The sequence below is a fragment of the Anastrepha obliqua genome, chromosome 3 (genome assembly GCF_027943255.1).
Source record: "Anastrepha obliqua isolate idAnaObli1 chromosome 3, idAnaObli1_1.0, whole genome shotgun sequence".
Lineage (NCBI taxonomy): Eukaryota > Metazoa > Arthropoda > Insecta > Diptera > Tephritidae > Anastrepha > Anastrepha obliqua.
In genome coordinates, this window is record NC_072894.1 from 119,870,583 (window position 1) to 119,887,790 (window position 17,208).

Consider the following 17,208-nt stretch of genomic DNA (forward strand, 5'->3'; position numbering starts at 1 on the left):
ACAGTATTGTTTTTATTGTATTAACTGAAAACCAAAATGTTGCAAAAAATCAAAACAAAACTAAATTATTTGGTCCATATGTTCCATAAAAAGCTGATATGGTCAATAATATGCAGGGTCTGATACACGCAAATTTCCATTGACCATTATAGTGACAAAATTATCGATCACCAATTCCAACAGGATTTCAAAATCAGAGTTGGAATGAGTTGTTGTGTGGTGTACTTCTGAAAAAATGAGAAATAAACAAAATAAATCTAAAAATTCGAATTCTAACTTTATCTTGTGTATGTTCTTATTACCTTTGAATTTTTCCAATGAAGCACCATTCATTTTAAATTTTCCAAGAATTTTTTTTATCATTTCGCGTTTCTTTCCTTTTTCATTCGATTCCAACATTTGTTCATAGCCGAAAACATCGCATTCATTTCCATAAAGAATTGGTCAAAGAAAGCATTGCTCAATTGAATTGAAACATTATTTTCATAAATACTTAGGACCTTAACTAATGCACCTTGGTACATACCTAACGCAGATATTCATCGCGACCTTGACATCGATACTATTGATGAAACAATACAAAGCGCTAGCAGAAGAAACATAAATAGAATATTAACGCATACAAATCCTATGATGAGAAGACTACCAAATAAAGAAAAATCTACCCAAAGTCGGCTTAACCGTCAAACACCAACAGATCTTGCAAAATCCTTGTAATCAATTGTCAACTAATCGTATATGTCATTGTTTGTTAACCACTTGTTTTTAAATAATATGTATATATTTCTTCTAAATTAGCTTGGGGGCATTGGCCCTTCAATATCACTCTCATTCCATCTTTTTGTAAATAAAATTACTTATTGTCTAACGACAGGTGTAATATTTTATGGAAGAAATAAAAAAAAAAAAAAAAAAATTCATTCGAATCATTTGAAATTTCTGTATACAATACATTTCTGTATCACAATACAAATACAAAAAATTCAAAAAAAGTTGTACACATAAAATTACACATAAAATGAATGTCGATTCGAAACTTACTTTAATCTAACAATCGAGCAAGTTTTGTTTTGGACAATATTTTGATTTTTTCTTTTTTTTATATGAAGAAAATATTTAAAAGAAATTTTTTTTTGCTAAAAACCTTCCCCTAGTGGATCACTATAATATGAAAAAAGAACGAATAAAATTGGCCTCGTATCGGCCCAAAAAAATGCGGACAAACGAACATCATTTCATTTTTATATATATAGATATAAAAAAATATGCAGAAGGAATATTTATACGCTTTTTTTTATAGTTAAACTATCATCGATCTCTTTTTCGGAACAAGAAAAGAATATATACCCCTAAAAAAAATTAAAAAAACGTCAATAAAACTGTTTATGCTAATTATAACAGTACTAATATTTTCATGCGGCGGACATCGTGGCCGAATGGGTTGGTGCGTGACTACCATTCGGAATTCACAGAGAGAACGTTGGTTCGAATCTCGGTGAAACCCCAAAATTAAGAAAAACATTTTTCTAATAGCGGTCGCCCCTCGGCAGGCAATGGCAAACCTCCGAGTGTATTTCTGCCATGAAAAAGCTCCTCATAAAAATATCTGCAGTTTGGAGTCGGCTTGAAACTGTAGGTCCCTCCATTTGTGGAACAACATCAAGACGCACACCACAAATAGGAGGAGGAGCTCGGCCAAACACCCAAAAAAGGTGTACGCGCCAATTATATATGTATATATATAATATTTTTATGCGTTAAATAAATGGAGGAGCTGTTGATGAAAAAAGGCAAATTTTATGCATTTTTAAAATCACTTTAGCTGTGTGCAAAGGCAATTATCTGGATTCAGATAAAAACCTTGTACGTAAATGCAACAATGATGTGATCCCATGGTGAAAAGATGTTTACAGGTGTGGCCAATATCAGCCGGCTCTCAGCTAGTTTCACAGAACCAGCTGATGGGCTGACGTAACAGGAGGTGTGTTTACAAAAAAAACATTTATTGTATTAGTGATATTCCAAAAAAATCACAACCTTCGCTCATGTTACTTTGTAGTCGTCTAAAGCTGCAATTAGTGGTGCCGTAATTTAGCTATAACCGTGATCATAGCAGCCATCTGTTCTGAACAAACATATGGGCATCACTGTAAACGAATATAGGTGCTGGACCATAACGCCATAACCCCGTAACCGTAAGCAGCTGTGAAATACTTAGCATTTGTTTTCATATTTGCGATAGAAATTTGAATCTTAGAAATGAACGACGAAAAATTAATTGACTTAGTAGAAAATTGTTTGAGTTTTTATGACAGAATGCAAATGTTGTCATTAATTCTACTTCAATATCAATTGTGTATGGTTACGGCATGACTAATTGACTAATACTGTAATGTTGCGGCTATGATAACGGTTACGGCCATGGAGTTATGGTTACGGTACCACTAATTGCAGCTTAACAACGACAGATTGGATTGCGTGAATACGTGTGAAACCAGCGGGCAGGGCCCTTGGCAGCCGAAGTTGTTCGCACAATTTTGTTTTTCACCATAGCTAATGGCCAAGAATTTTTGTGCTAGCCATTTCGGCGAATTGATAACATTTGAATTGATTAGCTCTTGAGAAACACCGATAGAATATATCCGTTATTGTTTATTTTAACGATTGAGTCCAAGTCTATACTTTCCTTCAAAGGAAGTTATTGTCTGAATATTGTTTTATGGTAGGTATCACGAATGCATTTTCGAGTACAATTTTTGCGGAAGATTGTAATGGTGTTTATGTTTCTCTTTTTTCGTATTGACAAAACAGAAGTTATATACTAGTGCTGCAGCACTCATAAAAATGATATGATGAGGATGATGGGAGTTGATCGTTATACTGAGCTGGATAACTCAAAAACAAAACACGCCATATATCGTTTATAAAATCGCCATTTAAGTCGGACATCGTCAGGTGGCTTAGCTTTGAGCAATTTTCAGGTGCAGGGGAGGTTCACTAGTACCAGGGAACCAGATTAGCGCTGCATAGTTCAGAACTCGCCGGCCAATTGCCTTAAATGTCACCAAAAACATTTTTTTGCCCCAAGAGCTACTGGCTTACAATTTGAGGATCTTTTTGCGGTTTTGGAAGTTAGTGATAATTGCGGTTGTATGCCCCGGGAAAGAGAAAACTATCAAAGGTGACATCCAGTAACTTGGGTTAAGAGTGATGATGTTGGTGGGGGAAAGTTGGAGGTTAGTAGCAGTGAAGAAGCGAGAAAGTCTAGAGAGGTAGTAGTTCAATTTTGAACGCAAGCCATCGATGTTAGTACCGGGCGCTAATATCGAGCAATCGTCAGCATATGAGATCGGTGAAACTCCCGCTGATGGTTGAGGAAGTTTCCAGATATAGAAGTTGAAAATCAAGGGAGAAAGGTGACCGTCTTGGGGCAACCATTACTTTATCATTCTCTGGTTAGAATTTGGTAATCGGTAAATTTTTGTTTGTCGGATTGATGACAAAATGAAAAGAGCCAAAAGGTACTATAAAGCGAGGAACAATTTATCGTCTCGGTTAGTAAAACCTACTCTATTGGTAAGATAAGAAAACGGCGCTAAAGCTGGCTACGAACAGGGTACAATTCCAAGCGATTTGTTGCAGTTGAAAGAAAATCCATGGTGCGAAGTGCGGGCACAAATCCAAAGTAATTGAAAATTTTCATTTACCTGGGATTTGGTGCTAGTTTATGGATTTTCTCATTTTTTTACTGACCGTCCTCGAGATAAGAGTAAGCGGAAAAATTACAGGTGTTAATAAAAAAATGTTAACAGTGCGACAATTGTAACTAAATGATGGTTTATGGATTTGTGTACAGTGTGTGTGCTACGGACTAGGCACAAATCGCTTGGAGTTATGGCCAGCTTAAGTTAATTACTGTGTTATTGATCGGTTTTATGTCTTTTGACTTTTTTAACTTTCAAAATTACCGATACTATGATTCTAAAAAATGGTTACCATTTTTTGTCTATGATGTAAATATCATCAGCTTATACCAGTTTGAATACCACCTTGATCAAAAAGTTCCCGGAATATATTCAGAAGATTCAAAATATCTACAAGTTGATTCCTCAAAATGATATTATCGCCTTCAAAGTACTCCCCATCAACTGCAACTCACTTATGCCAACGTTTGGTCCAGCCCTCGAAACATTTCTGGAACTATAATATATTTTCTTGTGTGTAGCCATCAAAGGCTTCTTCTTTATCCATTACTTCCTTTCGGCTGTTAAAATGTTTTTTGATTCGATCAAATTCAAAAAATCGTAGGGAGCCATATCAGGTGACTTTTGGATGGTATTCGTTATGTTCTTGGTCAAAAATTCACGGATAATGATAGCGCTGTGCGACGATGCGTTATCATGGTGCAGAATCCAGAGTTGTTTTCGCACAAATCCTCATATTTTTGGCGAATTGCTTCACGTAAACATCTTATAACGCCCAAATGGTGTTTCTTATTAACTGTCGGACCTTCTGGCAAAAAATTCGTGGTGTACAATACCGTTGTAATCAATAAAAACCGTAAGCATCGCTTTCTTTTTTGATTGACGGCTATATGGTTTTTTGGACTTGGTTCATTCGCAGATCTCTACCCATTCGCCTAATGTCTGGGTTGCTTGTCGTACTAACAAACTCACGTCTCGTTTTCAGTAGTGTTGCATTTTATGAATGTTGTGTCGGATTCAGTCTTTGGAAATTATGTCTTTGGCGATATTAATGCCGTTCCTTTTTTGCGTGAAATTCAGATCCATTGTGACTAACTTTGCAGTAAAATGGCGCAAGCCTAAATCATTAACTACAATGTCCTGAACGGATCCAAAAGCAATGTTCAAGTCCTCTGCCAGCTCTCTGATGATTAATTTGCGTTTATTAATTAACTTAGGGAGTGCATAGGTTCGAATCTCCGTGCATGAATATCAAGTAATAGAAACGTTTTTTTCTAATAGCGGTCGCCCCTCGGTAGGCAATAGCAAACCTCCGAGTGCATTTCCTCCAAAACTGTAGGTCCCTAGTATTTGTGGAACAACATCGAGACGCCCACCACAAATAGGAGGATGAGCTCGGCCAAATACCTAATAGAAGTGTACGCGCCAATTATTTATTTATTTTCGATGGACTCGCGATCTCTTTTGAAGCGTTCTTACCACTCGTAAACGGCTGTTTTCTTTGAAATGTCATTTCCAAAACAGTTTCCCTACATTTCTAAGATTTTCGGATCGTTAAATCCATTTTTAATGCAAAATTTAATAAAGCCTCCTTGCAAATTTACATCCATTTTTTAAACTAAAAAATCGAAAACACGTGCAGAGGTAGACAGACGTAACTTTTACAAATGTCAAGCAATGACAATACATTTTCGGTAGGAATGTTAATGACAGATGTGGCAACCTAACAAAAAAAAAGCAAAAAACAAAACAGAACTGAAATCAGTTAACTTAGAGCGGCGCCTGACTGTTGTTCCGGAAACTTTATGATCAAGGTGGTATATACTTTTTGAAAATACCCTTTATTAATAAGAATTATCAGTAAAGGCCATACATACTATAAATCTACTTTCCTCTTATATGATTACTTAAAATTTTTCCAAATTGTCTGAAAAATATTCGTGATGTGACACTAAATTGAAATGAATCTACTTAAATATACATACATACATACATATATATATATACATACATTTATATACATACATACATATATATACATACATACATATATACAGGTCAACACATTTTTTTTATTTTACGCATTTTACATACATACATACGCCTATTTATACATACATACGGATTGATGTGAATAAATGTATGCATTTTTTTAAATAATTTCTTATAATTTTGGACAATTTCCAAAAAGGCAACTGCAATGCAGTGTAATAATAAAAGTAGTGCAATACACATTTCTTCAGAAGAAAATCACTTTTTACGCATCTCCTTTCTATTGCAGAACGAGCGCGAAGAAAAACAATAAAAACAAAGAATTTTGGCAGCATGAAGTGTGCAACATTTCTTACGCATCAAAAAAACGATAGCCGTGGTCGAATAATTATACACGTTTTGGTGTATCAATTTGCTCAGTTAGATTTGGTGTACTTAAAATTGTCCAGAAAGGCATTCGTCGATGTATTCCAAGGACATACATTTTTGCACACATACATCCTTACGACCGTGATCATGACATAACCATATTCTTGTTGTTGTTGTTGTTATTATTGTATCAGCATACTCGTACATGTATGAGGAATGCTGCTGGAGTGACAGTACTTGGCCGGTTATAAATCTGGGTTGTTCCGCACTGCAACACGCACTAGTTGTGTGTAACTGATGTTGATGAGTTACCCTTAGATTTTCAGAGTCCCACAATCTACAGTTTGACTTGTTGACATAATCACTTAAATCGAAGTCCGCTACATCTATAACATTATATAAATCAGTTTGTGTGGCTAATTTTGCAAAACACATGTTATTGTCCTTGTTGATGGTCTTGTGGTATTATGTAGTGCTTGCACAATTTGAGTAGAAGAAGCCGTTAATTTTACCGCATTGTTCTGTATGTATCCATTATAAATTCCAAGTATTCGTTTATAACTAGCAAAAGGAAAAATATAACGTATTACGAGAAGAAAATAAAAAAGTTATTCGTGTTTAGCATTGGTTGGCTTTATTTGGTCCACCCTGTATGTACTGTCGGCGTCAAAAGGAAGTGTACACCACATATTTAAAAGTTTTGACTATTTATTTCTTGTTGGTTTTTTAATTTTATATATATTTTCTTCTTCTTATCCGTCAGGTTAGCTATCTGATAGAAATAGAGTTTCGTGTTTTTGTGGTAACAATTCAAGGCGAATCTATTAAAGGTGGTGTGGGGGAATAAAACTCCACATATACTTTTATACTAAAATTAACACGCTTTATTTCCTATGAAAATTCAAGATTAAGATTAAATATAAAACTTGTAAAAGAACTCTAATTTTTATGTCTTGTAGTTGCAAGAACGCTTCTCGAATCATCTCTTTCTGAGAACGAATAACGACGTTAAATTAAATTGAATAATGAATAAAAATGAATAATGAATTCAGTGTGGCCAAAAGGATAGGTATAGGTGTGTTCCCGTACGACACTTTCAGCTGTGTTCCCACAGTGGTATCGGTAAATCAGCTGATTTGTTTTGTTTTCTTTCACTGTGTCCATATTAGGGCTATCAGCTCAGAATGAAACAAGGCGAATTCATTCTTTCTTTTCTACTTTGCCAATTGCTACTTTGCATAGACAATCGAACGTAGAAAAACATTGTTGTTGGTCTAGTTCCACCACCCTTAATGAATGCGCCTAGTAACAATTTATAAAAAAACAAAGTTTGACAGAATCAGCTGATGCGCTGACGTCACTTGTGGTCACGAAGTAGTTTGTTTATGAAAAACTTAAGATTGTGTTAGTGGTATACGAAAAAATTAACCAATGACACTTCGTTGCCATCTGAGCAACGACTGATTGGACGAGTGTGTGAATATATGTGAAATGATGGAGCAGAAGGCACAAGTGTCGTGACAAACAAAGTTCCCCTCACAATTTTCTTTTTCACCATAGCTAAATAGCAAACTTGGTAAATCTATCATTCTTGCATGAAGTGTATATACGGTACTTATGGTGAGAAGTGGTAGATATTGGAATAGGGGGCGTCGCACCTCCCATATAAACTGAAATTTCCAAATCGCTTTTGTCTGAAATGACAGTTACACAAATTGCCAATACCTGTCTTATGGTGATAAGCGGTAGATAGTAGAAAAGACGGCGTGGCACCTACCATACAAACGTAAACCTCCATACAGCTTTTCTGCTCATTTATTGTACTGAAATTTCATACAGTTACATAAATTACGAATGTCTAACTCAAGGCGAAAAGTATTAGGTATTGGAAAAGAGGGCGTGGCACTTTCCATTTAAAATAAATTAAATGGAAATTTCAGAATCATTTTTATGGATCGCTACCACGGTTCAGAAAGAAAAATGTACGTACATATTTGATCACATTGTATAGTTTAATTGAAATTACATAAAACCTAAATACTACTTACATGAGAATCGTTACTGGTCAACCACTGGCGCTACTAGTACTCGTAAATACATATAACAATTCCACAAAACAAGAAACATTGCGCTCTTGCATTTTCGTTTATATACTATTTATTGATGTGATAAGCAAGGATAAGTACATATGCATTAAATATATACATAATATATTAAAAATGAAGTGATCAGTTATGAAATATATAAATATTTACATGTTCAGTTAAAAAATACCCAAAATAATAAGTAAAAATCTCCAAGTACAATATTGCAACAGTGGCAACATTCGGTGTTTGCCAATAGACACGGTTTATGTAAAAAATGTTGAAGTGAAAATATCTTCTAAAAAATTGGGCTGGAATTTACAATAATGTCTATTGGCCAATTTTTGGCAAACTATAATGTCTTTATTAATGAAACTTGGTGGAGATGTTACTGAGGTATTAAGGAACACTCTTTATAAGTCCAAATTATTCGGGAAATAATAATTTCGTAATTATTTGCCTTCAAAATGCCCTCGGAAACTTCACTATAATTTACCACATTACACTATATATTTTTTAACACTTCACTAAATTCACCAAATATACACTCACACCCGTTTTTACTTATTTTTATTCTTATATTCGAATTATTTTTATTAAAATTAAATGCATTTGCCCATACAATCACTTTCCAATTTTAAACGCGAATAAGAAGAAGATTGGAATGACAACAGTATGGTGTTGCCGGATGCATGCAAATGAAAATAAAAATTAAGTATTTGAGTTTAGTGTTAATGATGGGGATGGGGGTTATTGTGTCTCCTTACTACATACACGCATATGACGTTTTAATTTTGGGTTCGATGGTTTTAATATGGAAAGGAGTTCTACGCAAAAATACTGTGGATTGCGTAGCCGGAGTTGGACTGATGAGGGTTATTTTTTTGAAGCGCGACCGAAGGCCGCCCTTGCGAAAAAAAGTTCTACGCAAAAATACTGTGGATTGCGTAGCCGGAGTTGGACTGATGAGGGTTATTTTTTTGAAGCGCGACCCAAGGCCGCCCTCGCGAAAAGGAGTTCTACGCAAAAATACTGTGGATTGCGTAGCCGGAGTTGGACTGATGAAAGTTATTTTTTTGAAGCGCGACCGAAGGCCGCCCATGCCAAAAAAAGTTCTATGCATGAGGACCCATTTGTAAAACTGATCGAACCAATACAATACACATATAAACCGTAATTTTTGGCTTTTAATTACTTTATTATTTTTTGTGATACGCTTAATATCATTGTTTTTAAGTTTAAATGAGTTGTATGTTTTTATTTTCAAAAATATTTTTCAATTTTAAGTTACAGCAAAAAATACTGCAGTTTTACAATGAACCTTCCACTGAACATCCCTGCATACGAACTTCGTTTTTATTTCAGGTGTATGGCAACACCAACTTTTCGCTAAATTACAGAACTTTATCATTAAATTACTTAAAAACTAGTAAGCCTCCGGCAGATGCGGTTTTCAGTTTTAAGATGGGGATACACACATAAAGCGATAGACATTATACTAAATATTTCCCAAACTTTATACAAAATTTATAAAAATTCGACATATTTATTGTATTTATGAAAAAAAAAAATGAATTAATAGTCCAAACTTGTTTATATGTCGTGTACACTTTCTTTTGGCTCTGACAATATATACACTTCGCTGTACGAGTATAAATAAATGTATGTTTTAAAAACTAATCACTGTTCATAAAAAGAAAAAAAAAATCCAACTAACATGCATTTTACTAAGTATCATAGTCTATGTATAATTTTTTACAAATCTATTTGTGTTGCTTCGTGTCTCTCCCCAAATCACAGCACGAAAGCCTTTGCGTCAGCGCTTGGACAAAACCGCTTTTACTTCAAACAACAAATAAACAGTAATACGACAACTCATTTCACGAAATTCAACAGCGATCACTATACGAGTATATTATCACTAACAAGACAAACAGAAGAGAAGAGAAGAACCTGGCAGTCGGTATAAGGGACAGTCAAGGTGTTACCATAACTGGAACTTGTTTGCTGGCATATTCAACTTGTTTGTGCTAATAGAGAGAGAGGAAGGTGATTATGAAAACGAGAACCTTTTTATCTCATTATTTTATCAATGACCTACAATTGTCCCCATCATTTAGTTCGCAAATTGTGTAGTGTATGTACTACATAAGAATAATACCATAAAGTATTCTCTCAACTGATTAAAAACATCAACACTTGTGATTGTTGCCAAAGCCTTCCAACTACGCTATCTTTTAATCAGTGAAGAAATCACTTCACCGTATTTCGAATATTTGGATTGTCAGTGTAGTTTTGGTATTATAACTGAGAACAATGGCATCGAAGCTGGCAGCGAATTTAAATTTCCTATTCACTGAAGGAAAATGTATTTCTGAGCGAATTCGAATGGCCCACCGCGCTGGCTTTAAATCGGTTGAAATACCTTTTCCGAAAGAAGAACTTGAAAACGTAATAGCCGCAAAAGAGGAGACTGGAATACAAATTGCTCTAATTAACATTGACCCTGGCAAGTTACAGTTCATTACGTTTGATCTTTCATTATAGTTTATACTCATATCACTATTTTTGTATGTCACCAGGTGACTCTAAGTTCGGGAATACAAGTTGGCCCCATGCCAAAGAAAGCTTTAAATCTCAACTCAATGAAACAATCAGTTTTGCTAAGGCCGTCAGCTGCAAAAAGATTCATTTAATGGCAGGTCTTTCACAAGGAGATCGAACGAAGGAATTGATCGCCTACAAAGAGAATTTAAAATATGCATCACAAATTTTAGAAAAGGCGGGAATTGTAGGCGTGATTGAGCCAATCAATAAAATCTCTCTACCATCATACTTCATGAACTCATTTGATACAGCAAGTGACGTCATCAGGGAAATAAATAGCAAACATATTAGATTAATGGTCGATATATTCCACTTGCAACTTATCAGGGGTAATATTACAAACGCTTTCTCCGACTTCAAAGATATTATTGGACATATTCAAATTGCGCAAGTACCACACCGTCATGAACCAGATGTTGTTGGAGAGCTGGATTTTTCATACATTTTTAACTTAATAAAATTGTCTGGATATGATGACTGGATTGGATGCGAATATACACCAAAAACGACAACATTAGAAGGCTTAAAGTGGATACAAAAATACTAAGCAATTTTATGAGCAAAATTTATGTTTCATTCTTTGTCCTGTTCTTCGCTGATGAATTGCCGTTTTCGCCTGGAAGTTCTTCTCCCAAGGCCTACGGCCTTTATTTATATAATTGTATTTCATTTAAATAAATAAAATAAAATTTCCATTATGCATTTGCGTTGCATTAAAAATAAAGGGTATTTTTTGTTTAACATTTTGGTGAAATTTCATCCGCAACCATATTTTAGCTGGACTGGATTTTAACTCTTATTTTCAGCACGAGTTTGATTGAGTTTTTTAAGTCATGATTGAGTTCGTCTACATAGACCATAATCGGCATAATCATAACAAAAGAATGGAGCGCATTTAAGGGGGGAAGCTGGTCTAGAATTTTGAAAAAATCGAAAAATTTTTTTTTGTCTTAAAAGGTGCTTTAGGGTCTTAGAAATAATATACCAAATGAGGGATGCCAGCAAAAATGTCTAAATGCCCAAATTTTTCATTCGACGGCAGTGCCTCGCAGGTATGCCCCGAACGCTACTTACAACTTTAAACGCGTTTTTCTCGAAATCACTTTTTTTAAACTGGCCGAAGACATAACTCGAACAAATCTTTACCGATTCTTACGAAATTTTGACAATACATTCGAAATACCTTTCTCCGGAGACGTACGTAGGATTTTTTATTTATATTACATAGTTTTTTTTTTAATCAACAATTTTATGTCGTTCTTTATAGTGAAAATTGTAACTTTTTGTTCAAACGTGCACCATTTCGCGAAAAAACAAAATATCGAAAAAATCCTACGTACGTCTCTTTCTGTTGTTATATAGAAACTAAAAAAATTTTATTTTTTGATCCAGGACAAAAATTAAGGAGTTTACGTCTTCGTCAATGGACCCACTAGAAAAAAAGGCGCCTTAGGAGAACTGCTGGACAGCGGCCATTTTGAAATTAATTCAGACGAAAAATTTTGTATTTGTACCATGAAAGCTATATTATTAAACCTATTTCACAGATTTTCGATTGATTCCTTTGTTGAGTCAAAATAAATTCATAAAATATGCCCATTTTTTGCGCTCTAGACCAGCTTCCCCCCTTAAGTGGCTCAAAAAGAGAATTAACGTATATTTATCACTGAATATCTGGTACCACTGGGAATTTCATTGACGCAAACTATAAGAATGACGGCTGCCGTGGGTTGTTATATATATATATATTATATATTAGAGCGGTTCGATTTAAAAATCGCTCATTGCTCTGTGAAAATCGTATTCTAGGGATCAAAATAAGAAACTTTGCCGAAGGAACCATACTTCTAAAACGAATTCTGATGTCCCCCAATTTAAAAATATCACCATTTTTGGCCTTTACATGAAAAAATCAGCTAAATGGCTATGTTTTTTCTTTATTTTTATTTATTTATAATAATATCTATTTTTTCTCTTAAGAAATTTATTTAGTCAGAACATATGTAAATGAAAAAATTAATTTAAGTGAGTTATAGAAAAGAAACTAAAAAGTTCGACCCAAATTGGGGGACATCAGAATTCGTTTTAGAGGTATGCTTCCTTCGGCAAAGTTTCTTATTTTGATCCCTAGAATATGATTTTCACAGAGCAATGGGCGATTTTTTTGCCTCCCCACAAATCGACCCGGCCTAATATATATAATTGGCGCGTACACCCTTACATTCTTATATACATTCTTATATACATATGTAATTTGCCCTTATACCCTTTTTGGGTGTTTGGCCGAGCTCCTCCTCCTATTTGTGGTGTGCGTCTTGATGTTGTTCCACAAATGGAGGGACTTACAGTTTCAAGCGGACTCCGAACGGCAAATATTTTTTATGAGGAACTTTTTCATGGCAGAAATACACTCGGAGGTTTACCATTGCCTGCCGAGGGGCGACCGCTATTAGAAAAATGTTTTTTATTAATTTTGGTTTCACCGAGATTCGAACCTACGTTCTATCTGTGAATTCCGAATGGTAATCACGCACCAACCATTCGGCTACGGCGGCCGCGGGTTGTTGCGTGACTACTATTTGGAAGGTGTAGGTTCGAATCTCTGTGAAACACCAAAATGAAGAAAAAGTTTTTTTCTAATAGCGGCCGCCGCTCGGTAGGCAATTACAAACCTCCGAGTGTATTTCTTCCATAAAAAAACCTCTCATAAAAAATATCTGCCGTTCGGAGTCGGCTTAAAAACTGTAGGACGCTCCATTTGTGGAACAAAATCAAGACGCACGTCAAAAATAGGAGGAGGAGCTCGGCCAAATACCCAAAAAGGGTATAAAGGCAAATTACATATGTATATAAGAATGTAGAGATTCTGGGTACCTAAATTCCGCATTTGTGACTTTAGGAAGCTGGGTTTTCAATTTTTTCTTTGTACTTTATCTTGTCTGCGTTTTCTGAATCCAGTGGATTTATCAAAACTACCTTAAGAGAATCTTATCCAGATATTCAGGTTCAAATAAGCTCCCCATTTCCGTAGATCGCTTTACCAACCGTAAAGATCGGTTCATTGCACCTACATACTAAACTAGTACCTCTCACCCTTTGGTCCCAACTTGGCAAAACAGCCTGTTTCCTTGGTCTAGCGTGAGATGAGATTCACAACAACGGCTCATGATCGCGGGGATCAGTAAGTTGCTATAACAACAACAATAATAACCGGTTTATCTTTTTTCAGAACAATTGCTTTGCTCTGCCGAAACGTTGTGTCATATCCCTTATCTGTAATAAATAATATTAATTTGTTGTTGATAAGCGATTTTTTGTAACTGAAGTGGTTTTCTTATCTCTCTAAAAATGCTAAAATGTTGTTTATGCGAACTCATATGCGAAGAACAGTCGCTGGTCGTATATAGTCACTAATATTTCCAGTAGCACTTCGTGCATTCGAACTCGTAACTTTTAATATTTTGTTTTGATAGCCAGTTTCGCGGGATGTGGTTGGGTTTGCCGCATTTGTAACAAGTTTGTTGGTCGGCTATTTGTGTTGCCATTGAATACGTCTTTCGCTTTTGATTCTCGTAAACGTTGCCAGCTTGTTTACGAAAAGAAATAAAATAAATTTTTCCTATAATTCATTTATTTTTTTCATATTCATATTTACTCATTATTCATATTTGCTAATTTTATGTTTTTCATTCAGACAACGATAAATATTTACCACGTTTCACTTCGAAAATGACGTCTTAATGCGTCAGAGTGAATCCAAACAAAATAATTTATAGAAACCACAGAAAAACCCATATTTTGTTCTCCAGTGCTATAGATGTCAAGGGGCTGCACTTAAATCGCATTGTACTCTTAATTTTTTTTAAGTATGGATTTATAATTCACACTTTTATAGTATGAACTATATTTTTAAATTGCATTGACGAAGAAACAAACCATTTGGAAACATTAGCCATATTCTGTTGCACACCAGTTGAAAAAGAACACTGATTTAGCTATCGATATACGTATAAATCAACAACACATCTCGTATATATTAACCCAGTAGAATCCAACTCGTAAAAGCTACACGTTTTGGTTTGACTTCAATTATGGCACTATTCTGATGTATCAAGAAATAACTTGGAAAATGTCAGTTCATACGTCATTTTCTTTTGCTTTTTGTTTATTTAATTGTGCGAATGACAGTTTGCAGCAGTACTGCCATAGCTGAGTTAACCCTGTTGAAATATTCGTTTGCGAAGTTCCGACGACAGTTGGTTCTACGTAATAGGAACGACCCGGATTTATATCGGGCCAAGAACTATCACCTTAGTAGCAAACCCTGTATTTGCTTGGGGACTGTTTATGCTGCTACAACAACAACATTCCTTTGCAACTCGCATAAAATAATAAAGCTATTATAAAAAAAATGCTGTACCGTTTTCATGGACACTCACTGTAAATTACCACTATTGCAAATATTATGTATGTATGTAAGTGTGTATGTGTATGCACATGTTTGCTTGAATTGCTTTTCACAGTTGAGCAAACAGAAAATTAGGTTCGTTTTATTTGCATAGGTATGCCGTCATCATTTAGAAAGCAACGCAGTGATGTACATATTAACTTGCTTTTTACGAAAGCGAAAAATTTCAATATGCAATTAAAAATTATATTCAAACCTTTTCTTAGAAGACGTAATAAGCCTGTTCACACAGCTAATATTTAGAAATTTCCTCACCTAAAGGTAGGTTGCTACACATACAAGTAAATGCTGATGCGTCTAGAAGTAAAATGATAATAAATAGTTATAGGCTATACGTAATTTAGTAGGCTTGGAGCAAATTCCTGCTTCAATTCTTAATGTGTGTCGTACAGATTTTCTACAAATGACGGAAGGGGAAATTTCATGTAGTCGCTGGTCGAGAGAAAATTGTCTTATGTAATATTTTATATCTGATCATCTAAGAATCGAGTCCCGACCTTTGGATTACTAGTCAATATCCCATGCACTTGAACCCTTTGTAACGGCTGTCACGTGTCCTATCTTTTAACCAATATAAAAACAATATGTTAGATATTTGCTTAGTGGCGTAAAGCGTGCATGTGAAGATTCCATACTCTCACTCACATTCCTTCAACCTTGATTTCTTTAACGTATGGCCACTTGTTATCTAAAATGAATGTGAAGAGGCCTGATGTTTCTACTCGTTATCTTTGCCGTTCTAATGGAGAAGTGTGTCATCAAATGTTTAAATAGCTTTGAAGGTCGTTTGGGCATCACCATAGGAAGTGGCTTCAACATTTGTGGCCTTATATCGGGTTTTTTGGTGTTTTTGTTGTGCTAAAGAACTTGGGGTTTAATTGTTTATTAATTTGTCTTCCTTTATTTCTAATATTCAAATTTTTATCACAAATATCAAAACAAATGTAAAGCATTACACAGCTGCATACGATTACGGAGACCTGATGTAAAGGGAGACCTGAAAAGGGTTGAACCTATTTCATTCAAAATTGTTTATGTTTTTGGAAGTCGTATATATGGTATATTATATAATATTATAAGATTTAAGGTTTAACTTGAGTATAGGTTGAAGGCTTTAACACGTCAGGTTTCTGATAAAAATACCCAAAAACACGTTTTAATGGGGGTTTACCCACAATTTTCACAAAACTATGATGGGATGGTCAATTTTGGAATCGTTTCAGTCCACAAGCATATGAATATCAGAAGCTAGTATCAAAATAAAAGGAAAAAACAAAAAATATGTAGACCTGTGTTATTAGCAGGACCTGCCAAATGAAGATTCATAAGACGCGTGCGAAATTATTTAGCAGCGCAAAATGCCATAAATAATCTTATAAAATCAAAATGTTGGTAATTTAACCCGCGCTTATTTATTTAAGTCTATGCATCGAAAATTCTTACAGACTAATTAACACGTTGGCTGCCAAGTCTCACGTTTTCATGCGACACCTAAATGTTACCCTGAGGCCACGTCGCACATTTGCGCGCGACACGTAAGTGTTACCCTGAGGGCACGTCACACATTTTTGTACATTTTAATATGGAACTTTACATAGAATTTGGATTCTCTGGCCTGTGGTGAACATTTTGGTGTATTTCCCATGGCCGTTGTGTATTTTTAATGGTATTTTTTTGTATAATAAAAAAGTTGTAAATTAAAATTTGTCTTTTTATTAATTCTTTTAAAAATTAATTCATTTATGAACAAAACAAATACAAAAATATTCATGTATGTAAATTCAAATGGAAATCAGTAGAAAAACAATAAACTTCAAATTAAAAATTCAATTTTTTAATGGAGATCAGTGCAAAAATTAATTTTTCTGGTGGGAATATTTAGGAAAACATTCTACACATAGTTGCGGTGTATTTGGCAGTAGGTGGTGGTCCTTTTCAAGCTCTTTCTGGCTGTTACTCTATCAGCAGATTTTTTTGACATGGC

General features: G+C 34.8%; 3 protein-coding genes across 10 annotated transcripts in view; all 3 read left to right on the forward strand.

Moving 5' to 3' along the window:
• Positions 1-17,208, forward strand: part of LOC129240164 (neurocalcin homolog) — a 72,505-nt gene that overhangs the window by 2,261 nt on the left and 53,036 nt on the right. The window contains exon 1 of one of the 4 annotated variants that reach the window (XM_054875753.1): positions 10,110-10,198. The exons of the other annotated variants lie outside the window; for them this stretch is intronic. The gene's annotated coding sequence lies outside the window, so the exon portion shown is untranslated. Of the gene's footprint in view, positions 1-10,109; positions 10,199-17,208 lie in introns of those variants that run through there. 4 annotated transcript variants of the gene reach the window in all.
• LOC129240163 (neuronal calcium sensor 2) overlaps positions 1-17,208 on the forward strand; it is a 55,067-nt gene that overhangs the window by 2,258 nt on the left and 35,601 nt on the right. The gene's annotated exons all lie outside the window — the stretch shown is intronic.
• LOC129240162 (putative hydroxypyruvate isomerase) lies at positions 10,087-11,499 on the forward strand. Its single transcript, XM_054875744.1, has 3 exons — positions 10,087-10,198; positions 10,270-10,655; positions 10,729-11,499. Exons 2-3 carry the CDS (start codon positions 10,466-10,468, stop codon positions 11,301-11,303), a joined length of 765 nt encoding a protein of 254 aa, XP_054731719.1. The 5' UTR covers positions 10,087-10,198; positions 10,270-10,465; the 3' UTR covers positions 11,304-11,499.